Genomic DNA, 21,694 nt, shown 5'->3' on the forward strand with positions numbered 1-21,694 from the left:
GTGCTTAGCTCTCTCTTCCCTAGAGTTCCCATAAAATGTTGGATATTCTGCCCCATCCTATTTCTTTGGCACCAGATTTTCCATGCTGTTAAGCCTCAGGCTATGCTGTTGCTAGTCAGTAAAGATTTACGTTTGTGTTCCGAGTGTGCATTTCCAATTCCTCATCCCTAATTTATATCTTTTTATATGTATAGCTGAACATCACAAATTGTGTTTTGTTCAGATCACTCTGTTCATTTTAAGCTCTAAAAAGCATCATTTTTCAAACAGCTAAAACTCAGATTAGTACTGCCTGTTCTTATGAGCTACCTCCCTGCTTAGCCACATCTTTCTACATATCAAGTGCAATAATTAAGTGCATATAAATATGTGTATGGGGGTTTTTCCCTAAAGAGAGGCGAGATGAAGTCACCAACCACACGAGCAGCAGCTGAGTCAGAGAGGCCAAATCCACATTATACAATTGTGCTGAGCTGGCTGCAGCAGTGGGCACAGCACCACAGTCCTGCTCTAGTTGGGTGGCAGCACAGCCTCACTGAGTTGTTCAGGTTGGAAAAGCCCTCTGAGATCAGCAAGTCCAGCCATTAACCCAAAACTGCCCAGTCCACCACTACACCAGGTCCCATCTGAGGAGTGATTGTGGTGTCGTGCCAGCAGAAAAATCACACAGGGTCACAGAATGGCTCAAGCTGGAAGGGACCACAGTGGCTCATCTGGTCACACCTCCCTGCTCAAGCAGAGCCAACCCAGAGCACGTGGCACAGGATTGTGTCCAGTTCTGGAATATCTCCAGTGAAGGAGAATCCACACCCTCTCTGGGCAGTCTGTTCAGTGCTTGGTCGCTCACACAGGAAAGTTCTTCCTCATGTTCAAGTGGGACTTACTGGGCATTAGTTTCTGCCCATTGCCTCTTGTCCTACTGCTGGGCACTACGGAGCAGAGCCTGATCCATCCTCTGACTCTTCCCTGCAGATACTGAGAGTCAGTGATGAGGTTCCCTCTCAGTCATCTCTTCTTGGGGCTGAACAGCCCCAGTTCCCTCAGCCTTTCCTCCTAAGAGAGATGCTCCAGTCTCTTAATCATCTCCACAGCCTCTGCTTGAACCCACTCCAGGAGCTCCATGTCTCTCTTGTCCTGAGGAGCCCAGAACTGGACACAGCACTCCAGATGTGCCTCAGTAGGGCTGAGCAGAGGGGCAGGATCACCTTCCTGCAATGCTCTTCCTGCTGCATCCCAGGATCCCATTGGGTTTCGTGGCCCCCAGGGCACACTGCTGGTCAGGGACAGCTTGCTGTCCACCAGAAAACCCCCAGGTCCTTTTTTGCATAGCTGCTCTCCAGCAAGTCAGTCCCAGGTGCTGTACAGGTGTGTGGGGTTATTCCTCCCCAGGATCAGGACCTGCAGTGGCCTTTGTTGAACTTCAAACAGTTCCTCTCGTTGGTGACAAGTGGTGCCAAGGTTGATGTACTGCCAATGTCTTTGTGGTCAGGGCAGCCAAACTCCTTCTAAATGCTCAGTGGGGAAATGTGAACCTGCTCATGGTGCCTGTAGAGGTCACTCAGAGAGCACTCAGTCCATCTCACCCAGTAATTAAATGAAACTATGGCACTGCTGGACTCTAAAAAAAAACCCTGAATGTCTTTTTTTAGTTCTTTGCTCTGTTTCTTTTGCCAAATATGGGAGCTCAGTGCTCTCCTCTCCAGTGCACTTGTATCCTCCACCTTCCAGCAGACTGGGTTGCAGCTATCCAGGGATGGGAGGAGTAAATCTGCACATTTTTATTCCAAAACTAGGACTAGTTTTCCACTAGAAACTCTTGCAGGTAGTGGTAATGGCAACAGTTTGTTTCTTCATGTCATGATGGTCTTCTGGAAATAGGATGTCTGAATTTGCTCCTAAACAGAATTTAAGTTTAGATCGAGGTAAAAATTTAAGCCTCATGTTGTCTAGATCGAATTCCCTAATATTCCAGTGCTCTGCAAGGACCCTGCATCCCTCAGAAGGTGGCAGAGGCTTTACTGTTGTACTTGGAAGTGAAGGAATGTTTTGGACATAGTTTTTAAAAATACCTCCTGAATCCTGCATGAAAAGGTCATTAGAAGATGAATATAGAAATCATATAGAATCTTAATAACTGCAGCTTAATTAAGTTTCACATACATATGGGCAGTAATGATTTTTCCCAAAAGCTTCTGCCTTTTTGTGGACAAATCAGGGTGTTCTGCAGACCAGTAAATCCCTCAATTTACACTGGTCAATCCCAAAGCCATAGTTCTATCTCCTGAGCTGTGATTCTGAAGGCAAGCAAACTAATAGCTGGAAAAAAATGCTAGGAAAAAAAGAAATAAGGGGATTTTTTTTCCATTTAAGCTTTGGAGCAGTTACTCTGGAATAGTTCCTGCTGCTGTTGGAGTTATTGTGGAGAAGGTTGTTAGTTGTGGACTTCAATCCCTCTTTGCATTTGGCCAACACAGCAAGAGGTTGCATTGGGGATGGAAGGGAGGGAGCAACCTCACAGCCTCAGACTGAGTGTTTCTGACCCAGCCCAGAGGAAAAACAAGAGCAGAGCAGGGAAAATTAGCCAAAATCCTGCAGCTGAAGGAACCGAGGCCAGGAGGTACGTGATGACTGACCAGCAGGTCTGTGCAGGAGCTGAAAATGAGCCTAGAGGAGTAAAAACCTTGAAATCTGCTCTTTTATGGTCATTTACTGGAGTACGTGTCCAAAGAGCTCAACATCTGGCATTGCTAATTAGTGATTTTGCACTGATCTTGGGAGCAGTTGACATTGTTAGTGTGGTCAGAAGAGTTTCACAGCACCGTTCGCTGTGCAGCTGCTGAACGTCCCACGTGGCTCTGTGGAGGTCTAGGGGCAGAGTAGATGGTTTGTGCCCAGTCTAGATGTGTGGAGACTTAAATCTCTACATAATCTGGGGGCTTGGAGAGGGAGGGGGAAGTAAAACCTCTATACAAGCAGTTCAGAAAAGAGTCATGATAATAAACAGGGAAGTCCAGTAACACCCACCAGTCACCCATCACCACTGAAATAATGCTGCTCTTGGCTCAGCACCTCAAGGTTTGTTGCTCTCTGGGTGCTCACACCTGCTGTTGAGCTGGCAGAGCTGGGGCTAATGGACCCTGCATTCAATTAAGGGCTGTCAGAGGTGGGTGGGTGATGGATGGTGCTGACTCCCATCACTGCCTCATGCTCCAATGTCTCTGTTAAATTGCTCGGGAGAACCTCACGCTTGCTCCAAAATATTCAGTCTGCTACAGCTGGCTGGATTGCTGTGTAAAAGCTTTTTTTTTTTTCCCCTGACTTGCACTGAAAATGCAATGTGTTGTAATCAGCTATGTGATTTTTTCAGTGCCTGTAGTTTAGCAGGGAATGTTGTTCTGCTGTGTCCTGGTTGCTCTGCAGGAGCTGAAGGGGAAAAAAGGGATAAGAAATGAAATGAAAAAATAGAATTCGTAATGCAGAGTTGTTCTTTATTTCCAGGATTTGTTTTCCTTTAAGGCTGTTAAAAACTCCTCCTACATTTGCACACACTTCTGTGTCATTGGGGTAAGGATCTGTGATGGCTCCAGTACTGAATTCAAGGCCTTGTAGAGTTGGGTTATTTTAGCACAAATTTCCTTGTGAGATGTCTGAAAGTACTTGAGGCTCTTTAATCCTCCAAATAATATCTGTAGAGCTCTTGTTAATTTTGGATGAGGAAAGTTGGATGGACACACATTTCTCAAAGTTGTTTGCTCAGACTAAAAGCAGAGGCAGCAACGAAAATTAGTTGGTGTGTTAGAAAGATGCATCATATTAGCATTTTGAGGATTTTTTCCTTCTTCAATTCTGCCATCTAAATGTCTTACAATAGAGAAATAAAAGCACAGCTTGGATCAGTAGTTTTCCAACACATGGTGTAAGGTGCACGTTCCAATATCTCTGTTTAGAGAGTGAGTCACAGGTCTTGAAAGCATATGATAAAAATTAGGATTTTTAGACTCTACTTTCATCCAGATGCCCTGAAATAATTCCTGCATAAGACTTGTTGAAGTAATCCAGCTGAAAATCTGTCTGGGAGGAGATAGCCCTTTATCTAGCAAGGGCTAGAGTTATTCTGGTGGAAAATAAATGGCTTCTTTGGTCTCAGCATGAATTTGGGGACAGAGCCTCACTTTTTCTGTAGAAGGTTGTGGTTCTGTTGGTCTTGGAGAGATGACTTCAGCTAGCTTGGGAGAGGAGTGTGAAATGACAGGACAAGAGGGAATGGCTTTCTACTGCCAGAGGGCAGGGCTAGATGGGGTATTTGGAAGGAATTCTTGGCTGTGAGGGTGGTGAGGCACAGGTTGCCCAGAGGGTTTTTGGCTGCCCCATCCCTGGGAGTGTTCCAGACCAGGTTGGATGAGGTTTGGAGCAACCTGGGCTAGTGGAAGGTGTCCCTGCCCATGGCTGGTGGTGGAGTAAGATGAGCTTTATGATCCCTTCCAACCCAAACCTGCTGTGATTTGACAGCAGGCCTGGAACAGGGGTGCTAGAAGCCTTGATGCTCAGCACACTGTGTGTCCTTGGTCAGCCTGGGCTGCCCCACAGCTAACCTGTGTCTGAGCCAATGTCTGGGGCATCAGAAACTGGAGATTGCTGTGTGCTCCCCTGTGGTTTAGGTCCTTGCAGCAGATCTTTAGCATTTTCTTTTGCATCAAAGGAAGCATTGATGGCACGTTAGCAGAAGAGATGTGTTGTTAAATGGTTGGTAAATGCATCAGTTCCCACAAAACCACTTTTGACTTTCACCTTTTCTCCTACCCAATATCATTATGTCATCTGTGGAATTTTTTTTTTTTAGGAGGAATACAGAGCAGAAGGAATTAGCTGGCACAACATCGACTACATAGACAACTCCAGCTGCATCAACCTGATCAGCAAGAAGCCAACAGGCCTGCTCCATCTGCTGGATGAGGAAAGCAAGTGAGTAGGAAGCTGCTGGCTCTGTGAATTATGTTTGCTTTTGACTGAAGAGGGTGTTTATCCTTCAGACTTACCTCTTGTGTTTCTCCCCAGAAAGGTGCTAATAGCTCTCTGGGCTGATCTGTTTCTCTGGTTTGGTTTTTGAGGTGGTAATGCAGATGGTGAAGAATCAGCAAGCTGAGCAAAAAAGCCTTAACAAATAATAGTTCAAATTCTTTTTTCAGAATTTCTTCCAGTAAAAGGAAAGGAAAATGTCTCCTTCGCTTCTCTCCTCATTTCTCTCTCTGTCTTTTGTGGTGTAACAGCATGAAGATGCTTGAAATTGAGCTGAGTGAAGGGAGTAGCCAAGAGCATGAGCCAAAACAGGTTTTGTAGGTGCTGTTATTGGGATATGAGGTGGATTTATCAATTTACTGTCAAAATGAAGCCAGAGAGCACTGGGCTGCATTCCATAGAGTTTCGTGGGCATCTGGGGTGCAGCTCAGATTTTCCTCCTTGGTTACAGCTCAGTAAGAGTTACCAGGTGAGTGTGTGGCTTCTGGGTCTGCCCTTGAGTGGAAGCTTTGGGGCAAAGTGTTTCTCCTGTCAGACACTCTTGCCAGTTCTCTCCATGTGAAGGGCAGGGAAAGCCCAGGTGGTTTTGCTGAGGTCTCCTCAGATCCGTGTGGCTCTGACCCAGGGCACAAGCTCTCCTCCCACTTTTTGCTTGGAGGTTTCTCCTCTGCTGCTTGTCTTGTTGACCAGACACCCAGCAGTGCTGCTCTCCCAGAGCTACTGTATCAGGCTAAAACCCCTTGAATTAGGTCTAACTGTGAAATTCACCTCCAAGCTGCAGATTTACACAAAGTTTGAGGATGGAGAATTGACTTGCTCTTACCAAGAGGCACTGCTCAAGCTGGCACAGAAGTAGAAGCTCAGAATATCTGTTTTCCCATTTGTGGCCAAGAAAGAAGTGTAAAAGGTTTTTTTTTTGTTGGATTTACAGCTGTTTTCTTTTTAATTCCTTCCACTCAGTTTTCCTCAAGCCACAAACCAGACGCTGCTGGACAAATTTAAGCGTCAACACGAAGGGAACTCCTACATTGAATTTCCAGCAGTCATGGAACCAGCTTTCATCATCAAACACTACGCGGGCAAAGTGAAGTACGGAGTGAAGGTCTGTCACCCAGCTGTTCCCTGGCAGCTGTTCCCACTTAAATCTGGGATGGGGAGGGAGAGTCCCAAAGGCTCCACAGAGGTGTTTTGGAGAGGACTTGGCTTGAGAAGAGATGAGAGGGTTGGGAGAGAAGTGTTTGGTGAAAGGTTTGGCTGAAGCCAACAGGTGGTGGGAATTGCATCTTCCTGTTCTCCTCCACATTGGCATTTTGAGGAGGAATTTAGGGATGTGCACTGAGGTTCAAATGGAGTATCTGGTGGCCTTTCTGGGTTTGGTTTATATAGAAAACATGAGGTTTTACTCATCACAGGCTACTTTTTCATAGAGGTTCTGTAAGCTTAGGTCCCACTGCCACTGGTACTTTCTGAAATCCCACAGGAATGATTTCCAAGTTGACCCTATTATTGGCAGAAGGAATTCTGGCAGGCAGGTGAGCCTGTGTGAGAAACAGCCTCAGGATTTACGGCTGCAAAGCTCTAACTGTGTTTCTGATGCAATAAATGCACCCGGTAAGCATCAGAGATGGTGCTCATGTTAGGTATCCAATACAGGAGCAGAACACAAAGGCAGAGGCAGGATTCAGGAGCTGTGCTGTTCCAGGGGGATAGCCTAGTACATCCTCCAGGACATACCTTGTGGATATTGTTTTATTTCCCTCTTGTCTCCCCCTCCTTTTTCTCCTTCCCTAGGATTTCCGTGAGAAAAACACGGATCACATGCGCCCGGACATCGTCGCTCTCCTGCGAAGCAGCAAGAATGCCTTCATCTGTGGGATGATTGGGATTGACCCCGTGGCTGTGTTCCGCTGGGCAGTGCTGAGGGCTTTTTTCAGGGCCATGGTGGCTTTTAGGGAGGCTGGAAAACGCTACGTGGAGAAGAAAACTGGTACGTGTGCACCCTTCTCTCCTCATCCTGCGCCTGGTTTGCACCAGCAATTTAGGTCTAATATATTACTGTAGTATTTTAAGTAGTCTGACTTATTAGGAGCCATTAATCTATTAAAAAAAACTCATTAAAATAGCGTGTAGATTTTCTACAGAAGTTACATTTAAAGGTACATTTGGCTTTGAACGTATCGTAAGAAAATATTTTCACTTTACTGCTGCTTTAAGTTTCCCTTTCTGTAGGGCGCAACAAGAGGAAAACCTGAATCATTCAGAGATTTAAATATTATCCAGCAATAAAAGGAAAATTATTTTTGTAAGAGTTCTCGAACCGTTAGTTACATCTGGAAACAAAAAAAAAAAAAAAAAAAGGGCAGTATTTCTTCTCTGTCATTTCTCAAGCTGTTCACCCTTTCAGCTGCAAGAGAGCAGTGTTTCTTGTCTAGCAAAATTCATTGCTCTGCAGTCACCCAGAACCACCTCACGCCCAATGTGGGGGCACTAAATGAAAGGAAAGTAATGGTGCATCATCATGCTGTGGCAGGCAAGACCTGGCTGTGCTTTTAGACCATTTTTCTGCATAAAGCAATTTTGGGAAGACGGGTACAAGCTATTACTATTCATTTCTGGGCACAAGAGGGCTTGAAATTCATGATGAAATTAGAGCCTCAGCAGGGAAAATGTCAGCTGAGTTAAAATGAAGCACAGAGCAGCGCCATGAATTATTTTGCAATCAGCGAGGTGTGCAGCATGGAGAGCCAAGGAGCCTGGGACAAGGCATGTAGGTATGGAAACTGTACAAGCAGAAAGAATCATTTTCTTGGGAGCAAATCCCAAGGAGAGCAAGAGGCAAAAAATCAGCTTTCAGCTCTTGAGGCTCTTCCTCTCAAACTGCTCGGATGCAGTGTAAGAGAAAAGCTGTTCCTCCTGTGTCTGTTGGCACATCAAGGCAGCATTTGTGGACAGTGGTGCTTCATGACACCAAGACATAGATGCCAAAGATGTTTTGCATTGGGAGAAACGTCACTCCAAAGAGTTGGCTTCCAAAATCCATCTTTGCATTTTCATCTTGCATAAACTGAAGTGAGCTGGTCGAGGGGGTAATAAAAAAAATATGTTCAGTCTCGGAAAGTAAGAGCTAATTTCAAGCCTTGCTTCGCTTCCTGTGTCTCTGGCAATCAGTCGTGCCTGCTGCTGTGCTTGATTCCTCCCTAGCTAACCTTTTGCTTTTCAGTCTTGAGTTTGTAGCAGTAACTTGCTTATATCTCTATATATTGATATCCATATCAATATATAGGTAATAAATTAGAGTCCGGGAGGTTTTCAGACAATTCTGAGACTCAATTCTTGTGTTGCCTTCTTTTTCCATACTGAAACTAACTGAGACATGGGGATGGCCGAGTTTCTAAACCTCTTCTAGCACATGGTGTTGCTCTTTTATCTCTATCTGGTATCCTTTAGCCTGTTTTCAGATGGCTTTGTGTTTCGTATCCTCTGGTTTTTTTAGTCAGAGAAGAAACAGACCAATCCTCAGAAAGCTGGAGAAGGTTTGTCTTAAACTTCCTGAAAATCCTCAGATCATTTAGACCCTGAATTTATACGTGCATCTTCAGCCTGAATTGGGAAAGTCACAAGAACTCCCCAGAACTAGTGGGAGGAGGTTGCATAAATCTAATTCCCATACTGAGGTGCACCTTATCCATGGGAAAAGCTTGTCTTGCAAGTGGTGGTGAAGCTGGGACTACTCACTTCCTGCTGCCCCTGCCCTCTTTGGAGAGGTACCTACCATCTCCTAGCTTGGCCATCCAGGTTGGATGGGGCCCAGAGCAGCCTGGTCTGAGTGGAAGGTGTCCCTGCCTGTGGAAGGAGTTGGACCTGGGTGATCTTGAAGGTCTCTTCTAACCCAAACCATTCTAGGATTCTATGGCTTCAGGTCACACTTAGCAAGGTGAAATCCATAGCAATGTTTTCATCCCATTTTGCTGGTGAGAGCTCATGCCCATCTCTGTTCAGTTATCCTCCTCCAAAATCCTGTCTGCCTCACCAAAGCACCACAAAGCAGGTGGCTGTGGAAGAGGTGGACCTGAACAGAAGGCTCAGCCACTGTCTGGATGATGAGTTGGGCTGGTGTGGCATGATTCAAATCCTCACTGCTCCCCAAAATAACACACAAAGCCCCCAAATTGATGCTCTGCATCTATGGCAGAAAGCATTTGTGAGTTATTAAAGACTCACTGAAATTCCCCCATCTTGACAGACAGAAGCAGAGAACCAAAAGCAGGACATGTTTGAGGTGTATTTTGGGGTTTATCACTCCTTGATGGCTCTAATTAACCCAGTTTGAGCATCTAACTGCCCACAGACATGGAGCTTGTGATAAAATTATGGTGGATTAAATGCCAAGAACTTCTCAGACCTATGTTCATCCACATGTGCACACTTGGTATTTATACAGATCTTTTCAAGGTGTGCTGCCTCGTTCCTGGTGTCCAAGGTTGGTTCTGCTGTTGTGACCACCCATCAGGCAGGTGTAGTGAGCGAGCAGGGAAACACCTGAAACATGCTCTTTTAATTTAAGGCTCTTTGCATTCCTTTGTCTTAACCCCAACTGGATTTCCCTTGCTTTCTGCATCTGAAGGTCTGGTGAAGTCACATTTGTGATACCCAACAGGGATTTTCATGGAAAATCCTCAGCTTATGTGTAAGCAGCTCTGCAAAATTTTGCTCTGCTTTCTTTTTGCATCATCCTTTTGGTTATCTTTTCCTTGCCAGCAGTGCCAACCAGTGCTACGGATGCTTCTGGAAGGATAATCCACATTTTTTTCCTGCTGGCTTTGGGGACTCTCTTTTTTTTTTTTTGTACTTCTGACATCCTTGTAGTGCAGCTTTTGGTAACTGTGAGATTGTCCTCTTAACATGGAGGTGAAGAGCAGCAGAGCAGTGTCACTGTGAATTTTGTTGGGTACCTTTCTCTTCTGCCCCAGAGATGCCTCTTAGAGTGCTGCCAACCCTCCTCGGATGAAACGCGCCAGGATCTGGCGAGCTGCAGTTAGCTGAAGGGTGGAATTCTTCAGTAATTTGTTGTTTAAATGTTATTGTTATTGAGTTTATCAGTGAGGATTGAAATGGTCCAATAGAACTATGTGTTTGAACTAGATTTGTGATCTTTGATTAGAGGAACACTATCAAGCTTTTAAGGAGAGAAATTTGACTGATTGACCTTTTTTTGCTAGACCATGAATTCAGATTTGCTACACAAAATCGTCTCATTTTTTGTGAGTGAAAACTTAAAGGGAAAAAAATGGGGCTGTTCATATAAAACCAGCAGTGGAGACTCACAACTTTCTCATCTTTGTTTTGCTGAACCTAAATCCTTGCTCAGACGAAGGTCCTGGGGCTGTGCCCTCCCTCAATGGGCTCTGCAGTTGCATTTGGCTGGTGAGGGTTCTCATGGCTTAGTGCCTGTTGCAGCTGCTCAAAAATATTCCCATTGGTTTCTGCAGATTTATTCCTGAAGCTGTGCCCCAAAAGACCAACTGCACCCAAAATAATAGAAAACAGAGCCCTGAATTTGCCAAATAGCAACCAAAAATTTGGTCTTTGAGGTCTCCCTGAGCAGCACCTTAACACAAGGGAGGTGCCCCTTGAAAGTGTTCCTCTGGAAAGGTCAGATTGGTCCTTTCTGATGGTTTAATGTGTTGGTATGAAATACTTTCAGATGTGCTGACACAAGGTAACTCCTCAGAGACCTCATCACACCTCAGCGGGATCATGACATATCCCTTGTCTTGGTCACTTCAGCCTTGACAGAGGTGCTGCCTGTTTGCAGTGTCACCTCCACCCTATGGTCCAAGCTGAGCCATCAAACTCCTCTTGCTCACACGCTGATAGTTTCTTCCAACTTTCCACCTCAAACTTGTCCTCTAACTCAGGACTCTTGTGTCCTCTGCCCTCAGAGAATATGGAACCCTCGTTTGATGCAAATAATTTCTGGGTTTCCTTTTTGTTGCCAGTATCTGAGCAAAACGTGGCACTGGCATGCAAGGTGAGAATTCCAGGTGTCCATGTCAGCATCTGGGCTGGGAATTGTGGCTAATACTGGGCAGAGGCATGGAAAGGATTTTAAAAAGCAATTGGTAGAAGTAAAGATTTATCTAATAATCTACTTTTTGCCCAAATAATCTTGAAATGATTATAAACTGATTATGCTCTGGCTAATAAGGATTATAATTGGGATTGGGACGTGGTCCAGCCCATTGCTCCTGCACCATGTCCTGAGGAAACTGAGGTTAAATTGTGTCAAGCACAGAAATCGTTTGATCCTCGAGCTCTCGCGTCCTTCGGGCTAGTTCTTCCCCATCTCCTGATTTCTGCTTATGTAATCTTTCTCTTCTCTCCATTTTTTTTGTTTGTTTTTATTTTGCTTCCCAAGGGCATGATGATGCAGTGCCATGTGCGGTTTTGAAAAGTGTGGATAGTTTTAGCTTTCTCCATCACCCAGTCCATCAGAGGAGCTTAGAGATCCTGCAGAGATGCAAGGAGGAGAAGTACAGTAAGGCTCCACCACCTGCCCTTCCCTCTGATACAACACTCACACACCCAGAAATGGAAACCAGGTGTACTCAGTGTAGAAAGGGTGAAAATCAACACCCAAGGAGCTTTTCAGGACTGGACCAGCTGCCTCAGAGCAATTTTGAGCCTAATGGGAAACTATTAGGCATAGCTGGAAGAGTCAAACTAAAAGCAAACCCATGTCTCTTGAGATACCACAGCATTTTGTTGGCGGTTTCCCCATTCACTCGCCGACGTTAATGATGACTATTCCTTACACAAGGCACGTGGCTGGTACAGCTGGAATTTTACTTGATTTGAATTTCATTGGGCTTCAAAAATAACTTTAGCTTCTGAAAATATTCTCCCAGAGCTTTTACTTAAAACAGAAGCATTTGGCAATGTTGTTTTACAGAACGAGCTGAGTAAAGATGCACTTGGTCTCCATTTCTTCCTCACTCTTCTGTCACGTAATCAACTCATCCTGCATGACAACATGGACACTCTTGGCTGCACTGCTATGTTTTATTCATATATAAATAGATACTTGGTGCTCTCATGTTTAGATCTATCATTTTCCTGCCATTATTCTCTTCCTTCATGTTGCATGTTACAGCTGACAGAAATAGAGCACTGCTATGTGCAGTCCTCATGGGCAAATCCTCAGCCCAAGTTGCTTAAACATCATGAAATTTAGGTGTAAATGCAAATCATCATACTTTTTTTCTGCAGAGCTGACACGGTAAGTGCAGTAGTTGCATGTTAAGTCTTGACAAAGATGGTTTTCCTGTTAGAAACCTTCTATCAGATGTCTGCAGCACTTGGGGTTGGGGAACAGAGGTGATTTAGTCCTTCTCTTAATTTAGACTATTTTAGTTTGTCCTACGAGTTCCTACCATTGCTATAAGAAAATATAAAGGAGTAGTACTAAATTTTACCAGATTTTAGAGTTTATGAAGTGATGTTATGCCAAGTGACCTTACTGATGCTCTGAAGAAACTATTGAAAAGGAAGGTGATTATCAGTGCAGTAATTTTACTCACAGTTAATGAGTCAGTTTAATTTGTCAGTTATCTCAGTAATATGGAAGGTTTTGGGGGGGTTAATTTGCAGTTGCTCAGGTGCAAAGAAGGAAATTCATACCACTCAATAGCTACTTAGCACTTTAAAGACCTCAGAATCTTAAAACCTCACAGATTGTAGACCAGTCCACATAGTTTGGGCTTTCCTGGGATAAACCCAGTGTATGGATCCGAGAAGAACATTGCCATGGTTTGTGAGTTGGCCGAGAGCATCTCACCAGACAAACGAGTAATTCCTGTTCTGCATTCAGAAATCATTCCTGTCTTCCCACAGGGTGTGCTCCTGCTTTACCAAGCTTCCCAGCTCTGGCAGGCTAAATCAGGCTTGGAGCATGTATCACTTTTTGGTCCTGAATTTAGCAGGTTTACAGGCCCCGCAGGCAAGGATGTGCAGGCTGAGGTTGGCCCTGGGGACTTGGCTTTTCCCAGAAGTCAGATGAGGTGACAGCCATGTCATCCTTGAGAGAGGAACCAAGTAGATCATCTTCTTGCCTTGAATTGTGCAAGTAGTTCTAGCCATGAACAAAGAGAGAAAACTAAGTGATTTGATGAGTGTATTGAGATTGCCTTTAGGTCACTTGGTATACAGCTTCTGTAGCCAACTGGTCTCCCTTCCCATCTCAGCTGCTTTGCTGGTGTCTTTGAGTCCTGCCAATCTGTTAATTTATGGTCTTCCACTGGAGCAAGGCACTGGGTTTAGACACTCTGAGTTCAAGACCAAAGCTCTACTGGTTGAGGTTCATCAGGGACTACACTGGGATTATCCAAAGCTCTTCTCAATGAGGGCAGAGACCTGCCAGGCAAATCAGTCTGTCTGTCTGAAATGCTCCAGCTGGAGAAAAGGGAATTTGCTTGAAAATAACAACATTCTTTCATGCAGGGTATTAATGCATACAACTTAATAATCCATATTCACTATCAGGAATTCTCGAAGCCACGTGCGACTCATCGGCTTAACTCTTAAGACCTTTGTCCCTTTCATTTATAAAATCCCCACTCGATTTCCCAGGAAAGGGAGATCATCATCAACATGACAACTCTGATTTGGCTGTGGCATGGATGTAGTTCTTCTTTAGAGAACCAAGTAATGGCACAACGTAGAAGAGTCTATTTTTTGGTCTATCTAAAGCAATTCTCTTTAACCCAACGTGTGCACCATAACTTCTGTTAATCAATGAGTCACTTAAGGTGCTGAGCTGGCAGAATTATGATGCAGTTATCTCCATCTACTACCTGGAGGCCTGAAATAGAAATTCCCTTTTCCTGAGCAATGCAAAGTGTTTTATCTCAAGATGCTTTGAGACAACCATTTCTTCGTGACTGGTTGGATTGGATGGTGTTTTGGGCTTTTTCTTTCTTTGGTGGGGAGTGCAGGGAAGTGAAGGAGATACTGCTCCAATAAGGTGGGCATGGACTAAAAAAATATACGAAATATCAGTGAAAGCCCATTTTGATGAATGCTTTAGGTTAGAGAAGCCTTCTGTGCTTTAACAGGGAGCTAACCAGGCATATGTGCTATGTAAAAAATAGACACAGTTAGACCTTAGGTGCTTTCCTAAGATTTTTTCCAGAGAGTGATCAGGCATTGGAATGTGCTGCCCAGGGAGGTGGTGAATTCGCTATCCCTAGAGATTTTTAAGATGAGACTGGATGTGGCACTTAGTGCCATGGTCTAGTGACCACAGTAGGGTTGGACTTGATGATCTTGGAGGTCTTTTCCAACCCAGCTGATTCTATGGTTTTATGTCTCAGGGTGAAATAAAATGCATTTTCCATGTTCAGGTGAGTGCTGTGATGTTTCCTGTCTCCCAGCAGCAATTCCAAGGCAGTTATAAAATCGTTCAGCTGTTTTCATGTCAAACTCTAGATTATCAGATCTTTAAATATCTGTGGTTTAGTGGCTTGAAAAGTGTTTTGTTGTCTAACAGAATTGTCTCCTGTCTTCCTAAATGCTCAGTTACAGAACAGCTCTTTTTTGGGGGAAGATAGCAGCTTGAAACAGCTGCTCCTTGTAAACAGGAGTGATAACTTCCTTGGCTGAGTATGAAACAGATATTTTAGTTAGTATATTGTTTATTTTATTGCATAGAAATTGCTCTAAAACAGATCTCAGAGGATATAAGTTCAATGAGCAATAAAACCTGTGCGAGATTTTTTCTAGGTGTTCCTGTCCATATTAGTTGTAGGGAGAGAGGGAAGAAGTGTCTTAGGAATACGTGACCCTTTTTCCACTGGACCAATGTCCAGGTGTTTTGTCTGTGCAACTAACTGGGTTATCCCATGCACAGCGAAGAGCTCAGGAGAGTTTTGGACATGCAGAACACAGTTGGTTAGTCCCCACCATCAACTCCTTCCTTCCCCCATTTACTTACTGGCTGAGACTGGCACACACCATGCATGTGTGGGAGGGGAATTAGAGGACTTGAGCAAACAGTGTTATTCATAAGGTGATGACTCCGTGGCAGAGAGGCAGGACTTGGGAGAGATGGGTATGTTGGCATCCTTGGCTCCTGTGTATGCCCAGCATGTGCCAGGACACGTACACGCTCCTCCTTGCTGTAGTCAGGGCTAAGCTATGGCTGTGCTAATTGCCTTTTGGTGGTGAGCCAGGTAGAAACATCATCTTTTACGTGCTGCTTTAGGTATCACTCGGAGGAGCCCACGGACACCACTCTCAGATCTCCAGGGAGTCAATACCATCAACGAGAGGACCCAGCGGTAAGACCTTTGCTTTTACATTGGCACCACACGGGATCTGGGGTGGGAGAGCACTGCCTGTCGTGAGAAATTACTCTATTGGCATTTCTCGCAGCTTGCTTATCAATTTTATCTTCTCTGCATTCTTTCTCTGCCATGGGATCAGATCTAAGTAGCTTTACCTGACTAAATGGCAGGCAGGGAGAGCAGCTTCCCTGTGTTACAGCAGTTACAGGTGGGATGAGGTGCAAGAAGCTTGCCAAAAAAGTGAGTGACCATCCCAATATCAAGGCTACAACCGTTCCACACGGATGGGTTTGGGTGCAGGACTGCACACAAGCAGTGTGTGGTGGATCTAGGTGCCCTTAAGTGTGGAGGACCTGGAAGTTCTGGGGATTGAGATGGTGCCTTGGCAAATGCTTGCTTGTCTTTAAGGCAACAAAATCACATTTACTTCAAAATGGTTTGATTTTTACAGGGTTTATGTACAGTTTTAGTTTTTAGTCCTTCAGCTGGTCAGAGCATCCTCAGCTCCTAGAACAATTGCTTGGAGCTGCAGACATCCAGGTGTAACTCATGGCTGCTCTGAGTTTCTGAGAGGCCCAGAACATGTCAAGAGGAGTCTGAGACTGTCTCAGTCCTTGCATCTCAGTGGGCTTCCCTTTCACACAAAATAAAATATCCTCCAGATATATTATTAAACCTTATTTTTAATAGCTTTAATGCCAAACAGCCACGAGAGAAATAGGATACAAGTTGTTCCTTTTCTTTCTAGGGGAAGAAAAGTGGCTTTTGTTGTCTGGCTTTGTTCACCATGTGCCCTCTGAGTGCCATCAAGACTAGAATGTCCCTCTTGCTCTGACTTTCTTCCCTTTGAGAGTGGTGGTGGCACCCTGGTGAAGGAGAACTGAATGTTCAAATCCATGTTGGTTTCAGTGGTCAGAGAGGATGGGATTTACATAAAATGGTTGGATTTGGATTCATGTTTGGGCAGAAATCCATGTGGTGCTAGCAATCCCACCCTCTCCTGGGAAGGTGATACAACCCTGCTTGTCCTCACATCAATCTTGCCCAACCCTCCTTTTCTGTCTCCTGGGAGCTGGGGCTCAGATCTGTTGGGTTACACCAACAATCTCAGTCCATGGTATCACTTGGGGCAAGGAATGTTGGTGTCTCCAGAGGTGATGTTCACTGTTTCTAGCAGCTCTGGTTGCGCAAGTTTCCCTAAACATAACGTAAGGTGAAACTTTGTGCCTGTGGAGATCTTCACGTGTAGATAAGATGAGTCCTGCAGTTTCTCTAGCAAGGTTTTGGTGCATGAGGGATGTCTGTGAAGTGGGATGGGGCTTTTCCTGACTGCCCAGCTCCAGCTTTGGAAGCACATTAGTGTGGGAGCTTGGGCTGCCAGTGTTTTTATAGCCCAAAACATTTCACTTATCTCAGCAAGAGGCTGTTGTAAAGGCAGGGAAACTCCTCCCGACCCAGGCAATAAGGAGGATGTGTTTATATACTGTGAAGTTCAGTCTGTGGTCAGCTCTGTTTATGTGGCTTAACCCTCATGAGCATAGCAGACAAGTTGTCTTAAACAGCCAGAATCAAGGGTAGCAACTCCAGTGTCTTCCTTCATCATCCTCAGCAGCTGTATCTTACCAACAGCGTCAGCTTATTCCCTTGACTGATATATTTGCAGGAAATGTGCTTTGGAAGCTGTTGTAACTCCTATGTTCTTCCTGGTGTGGTGCCTCAGTAGCACTGTCTGTGATCTTTGCTTCCCTTCGTCATCATCAGTGATGGGTCCCCAAAGGTCACCTGTGCCCTTTCCTTCTGGCAGCACAAGATCTCATAAGATCTCTAAAGTGCAGCCTGCACTTTCAGAGCGGGCACATGATTCTGATACCTCCCATTGCAGATGATTTTGATCTGAAGAGTCATATCACACTCGATAAATGTTGGTATTTGAGTTAAATTGCACTTGTTGAGCAAGGAGAGTAAATACAGAGGTGCAGGTAACATGTCTAGAAGAGAGATTTACTTCTACAGCTGTTGAAGTAAATCTCTGCCAGCAGCAAGACTGGCAAGCGATTTATGGCGCTAAATTAAACAGGAATTTGCTTTCAAAGTCATCTCATGATCATGTGGTCGCTGATAAGTCTGCATTGTACATCCAACCCACAGGATAGCCCGGGGCTTGTTTCTGAAAGCAATTTTGAGGCATGACATCACACAGGAAGTCATTGTGGAGGGGTTAGCAAGCCAAGCACTCTCCTCTGATCTCAGAAGAAAGCGGATGGGTGGTTTGCACATGCTGGGGGGGTAGCCTAGGCTTCAGTGGAGCGTCAGGAAGCCACTAGTGCTGTGGAAGTGCCTTCACCAGCTGCTGGGAAATGAAAGCCATGCCATCACTAACCCAAACCACTCAGACTGGCTGGAATCCTGCTGGTTTGTGTCCACTGATGACACTTTTATGTGCAGGGATGTCTGAGCAGGTGTGATCAGTCTGTCTTGAAGCAGCTGGTTGGGTTTAGTGAGATGATTGACCTCCTAAGTACCAAAAGTCTGTGTCCATAATAAACAGACCTGTCATTTTCTCTCTTGGGTATTTCAAAGCCACATGGGAATTTCTAGGGTTCTCCTATCTCTTGTCTTGCTCAGAGTCTATATATCCACACCTAATCTCAAGCCTGAGAGGGCATTGAGGTCAGTTAGGATTAATGATGGGTTGTAGATCCCAGAAGTGGCCATGGAGGTTTAGTTGTGCCGATTAATTGGTGATTTTGTTTTTACCTTCATGCAAATAGTGGGGTTTGATGGAAGGAGCCCTAGCTGTAAAGAGAAAGAAGGGGGACAGGAGGGATCACTGGGTATTAAAGTTTCTTGCTGGCCTTCCTTGAATGGAACAGGATGCTAAAAAAAAGGAGGTCCTGGAGCACTCAGCCAGGGGGTTTACCTTGCTGTGATTCATCCCTTCTTTTCATAGTGGTACATGTAAAAATGCTGATGTAATGGGGCTAGGAAGGAATTTGGAGAGTCCTGTGGTGAGGCAGCAAGGCGACGTCGCTCCGAGGATCTGGCTCCAGGCTCTGAGCTGACTAAAGGAGCAGCTTTGCATCCTTGATTTTTTTAATTTCCACATGACACTTGAGATTTGCCCTTCCTCCAAATCAAGGCTTTAAGGCAAAGGGTTGCCTTGTAGTTAGACCTCAGAAGTGACCCATGCCAGAGGCCCCATTTAAATCTCCGTATCCCTCAGCATCCTTGTGACCAGAAGGCTGGTGCTGCTTGGAGTCTCCTCCTCTTCCTCCTGTCTGAGATAGCTCAGGGCCAGGGCTGGGGACTGCAGACCCCACATCCTTCCTTAGATGAGTTCTATTTCATGTGATGGTTTCTGCAAGGCTCCTCAGCTCTGGAAATTTTCCCGTATGTGACATTTGGTCAAGTCTCTGTTTTCGTCCCTCCAGGAGAGGATTTTGGTTCCTCTCACCATTCCCTCCAGCCCTTCTGCAGTCAGGCACACATTTCTGGAGAAAACTGAGTGATTTGTGCTCAGGTCCTAGTGAGTGATTCTGGACCAACCCATCCATCCAGCTCGGGCTGACATCCTTCTTTGTGGCCAGTAATTAGTTTTTGGAAAATGATACTTGCTTTTTCTTTTCCTAATTGATTGACTGTGTGGATTTGAGGAGACAGAGTCAGCACCAGCAGTCATGGTCCAGAGGTCATGGTGATGTCTCCTTCAGACCACCAAAGATATCTGAAGGGATCTGCAGACTCCAGGTTTCTCTCTGGGAGAGCTGGAAACTGTTACTCTCCTGCTGATAATTTGATCCTGTTATGAATATTTGATTTTTGAAAGGTGCTTAAGTAGCCAATCACTTCACACAAAGTCTGGCACCCTGGACACATCCCATGGGAGCGATTGAACGATGGAAGGAATAAAGCAGCGGCTCATTATCCCCGGATGGATTATTTTATGATCTATTTTTTATTCCATCACAGAATTGTGGGGGTTTTATCTCTTCCTAACGCTGTTTGGTGTTGCAGTGATGCCTACGCGGTCGGCTGGAATGGCCGGATGGGGATGAGGCACAGCAGGCTCACCAGCCCCGGCACCTTCCTCGACAAAGATGGGATATTTGTCAACGCAACCAACAGCAAACTGCTGGAGAGAGCCCACGGCATCCTCATGTCAGTACACAGCAGGGGATCTGGACTTTATTCCTAGGGCACAATGGGCAGCACCAAGTAGTAAAAGGAATGGAAATATCCAGGGTATAAAACTATCAGTGTTTTAAGTAGACTTGGAGGTGTTTCCCAGTTGAGTCAAAGTGACCCCAGTGTGTCAGGCACATCTGATTTATTTACCTCTTGTCATTCATTTGTAATGACAGACACAGGGAAGAAGGAGAAGGGACAAACCTGCTAGTCAAACCAGTCTCAAGATATGACAGCGATGTAACGCAGTCGCATTTTTTAACATGCTGTCCAAGTTCCCATTACAAATGAGGTGAGGGAATTATGGCAATGATTCATGCTGCAGCCTCAGCAGAAGGTTTGGAGAGCACCACCAGAGTAGCTGGTGTTAGTTAGCACAGGCTAGGAGAAGGCAGGAGGGTTGTAAGTCGTTTTGCAATGTCACTGCCTCACTCTACTCAAATTACCAGCATCCCATCATCTCCAGTGTAACAGTTCCCGTTCACTGGATACCTTCCTCTCAAACCTGTGCCACCACAGGGATAAACCCAGTGTGCAGCATGCAGGAGCAGCCTGGTTTCAGTACAGGCTATAGGTAGCAACTGCTAAAGGGGCTTTGGAAAGGCTGGTTTCATGAACTCCTCTGTTCCACAATTGCATGCATGGATTAACCTGAGCCATTTGTTATCTCCCCAGGCGAAATAAGAACTTCAAAGCCAAACCAAGTCTCCCAAAGGTGAGTGAGAAGCAGCATTTTTCCCTTGCTGGTTACAGCTGTAGGTACAGTGATGAGATGCTGATGGGTGTGAGGAAGACCACTCGTGTCTGTGTCAAGACCTTGGTCTACTCAGCTCTTTAATTTATATAAACCCAAAGGATTTCAGACCTGATTTATGTTGGGGGAGAGAGAGGGATGAGCACTTGCATCCTCCTTGGAGCTGCTCTGGCTCTTTTTCCCCCTTCTCGGAAGGATTACATACATGCTGGTGAAATTTGATAGTTAAATCTCTAAACTAAACTGAGCAAATAGGTGATGCAGGAGAACTGGTACCTGATAGATGACAGACTTGACTAGTACTCACTTTCCCTCCATCTTGGCTGCATGTACTATACTTTAAGAGATGCCAGAGATTTGTTGTACCTAGAAGAATAATGCTTGTTGTGGTCCTTACTGCTGCTGCATCAGTGGTTGGGAGTGGAGGACCAGAAGTAGTAAACATTGGTTTTACTCCTCGCTGCACCTGGAGAGGCAAAGATACTGTTAACTGATGAACTGTTCATTAAGAGTGAAGAGATCTCAGAAGAGTTTGGGTTGGAAGGCACCTTAAAACTCATCTCATTCCACCTCCTGCCATGGGCAGGGACACCTTCCCCTAGTCCAGGTTGCTCCAAGCACCATCCAAGCTGGCCTGGAACACTTCCAGGGATGGGGAAGCCACAGCTTCTCTGTGCAACCTGTGCCAGTGCCTCAGCACCCTCACAGGGAAGCCATACCTCAATGTTTCCCATTGAGATTACTTAGGGTGGACACCTAAGGAAGCCCTGGAGAGTTGGAGGAGAGGAGGGATATAGCAGCATAACGACAAGATCTAGTTATTCTATGGGGTCTCTCTTTTTCCACAGCACATGCTGGATGTTAAGTCCCTCAAGCACCTCACGAACCTGACGCTGCACGACCGCATCACCAAATCTCTTCTTCATCTCCACAAGAAGAAAAAACCACCCAGCATCAGTGCCCAGTTCCAGGTAATCCTTTGCCTTTCCTGTAGAAGTCGATTAAAAGCAGATACCTGCTCTGGGTCTCCAGGGTTCCTGGGAGGACACTTGCAGGCACAGTCCTGTCCCATCCTCACCACTGAGGGGCCCAGAACTGAGCACAGGATTCTAGGTGTGGCCTCACCAGTGCTGAGTCCAGGGACAGAATCGCTTCCCTGGTCCTGCTTTCGAGACAGAGAGAAGCGAGATCACTTTTTTAATCAAGAGCAGACTAATAAAATTGCAGCACACAGAACTGGGTCACAGGCAGGAAACACAAATGTTTCTTATCATGGGGTTGGGGGTTGGGGTTTTTTTGCGGATAAACTCTGCTTTGTGGCTAATGCCTCAACACCAGACTCGCAGCTGCTCCATCCCCTGTGGATTTTGACTATTCCTGTGCTTAGGAGTGATCT

At 45.3% G+C, this 21,694-nt stretch overlaps 1 protein-coding gene across 1 annotated transcript in view; it reads left to right on the plus strand.

Annotated features, from left to right (window-relative positions):
* Positions 1-21,269, plus strand: part of LOC103809632 (unconventional myosin-IXa-like) — a gene marked incomplete at its 3' end in the record, with an annotated part of 101,096 nt that extends 79,827 nt beyond the window's left edge. The window contains exons 11-18 of the mRNA XM_009082488.1: positions 4,841-4,962; positions 5,977-6,118; positions 6,808-7,003; positions 11,435-11,554; positions 15,278-15,353; positions 19,374-19,517; positions 20,220-20,259; positions 21,147-21,269. Of these exons, the coding sequence (XP_009080736.1) occupies positions 4,841-4,962; positions 5,977-6,118; positions 6,808-7,003; positions 11,435-11,554; positions 15,278-15,353; positions 19,374-19,517; positions 20,220-20,259; positions 21,147-21,269 (963 nt within the window). The remainder of the gene's footprint in view (positions 1-4,840; positions 4,963-5,976; positions 6,119-6,807; positions 7,004-11,434; positions 11,555-15,277; positions 15,354-19,373; positions 19,518-20,219; positions 20,260-21,146) is intronic.
* Positions 21,270-21,694: the final 425 nt, after the last annotated feature.

Source organism: Acanthisitta chloris, unplaced genomic scaffold (assembly GCF_000695815.1).
Source record: "Acanthisitta chloris isolate BGI_N310 unplaced genomic scaffold, ASM69581v1 scaffold6859, whole genome shotgun sequence".
In the NCBI taxonomy this organism is placed as follows: domain Eukaryota; kingdom Metazoa; phylum Chordata; class Aves; order Passeriformes; family Acanthisittidae; genus Acanthisitta; species Acanthisitta chloris.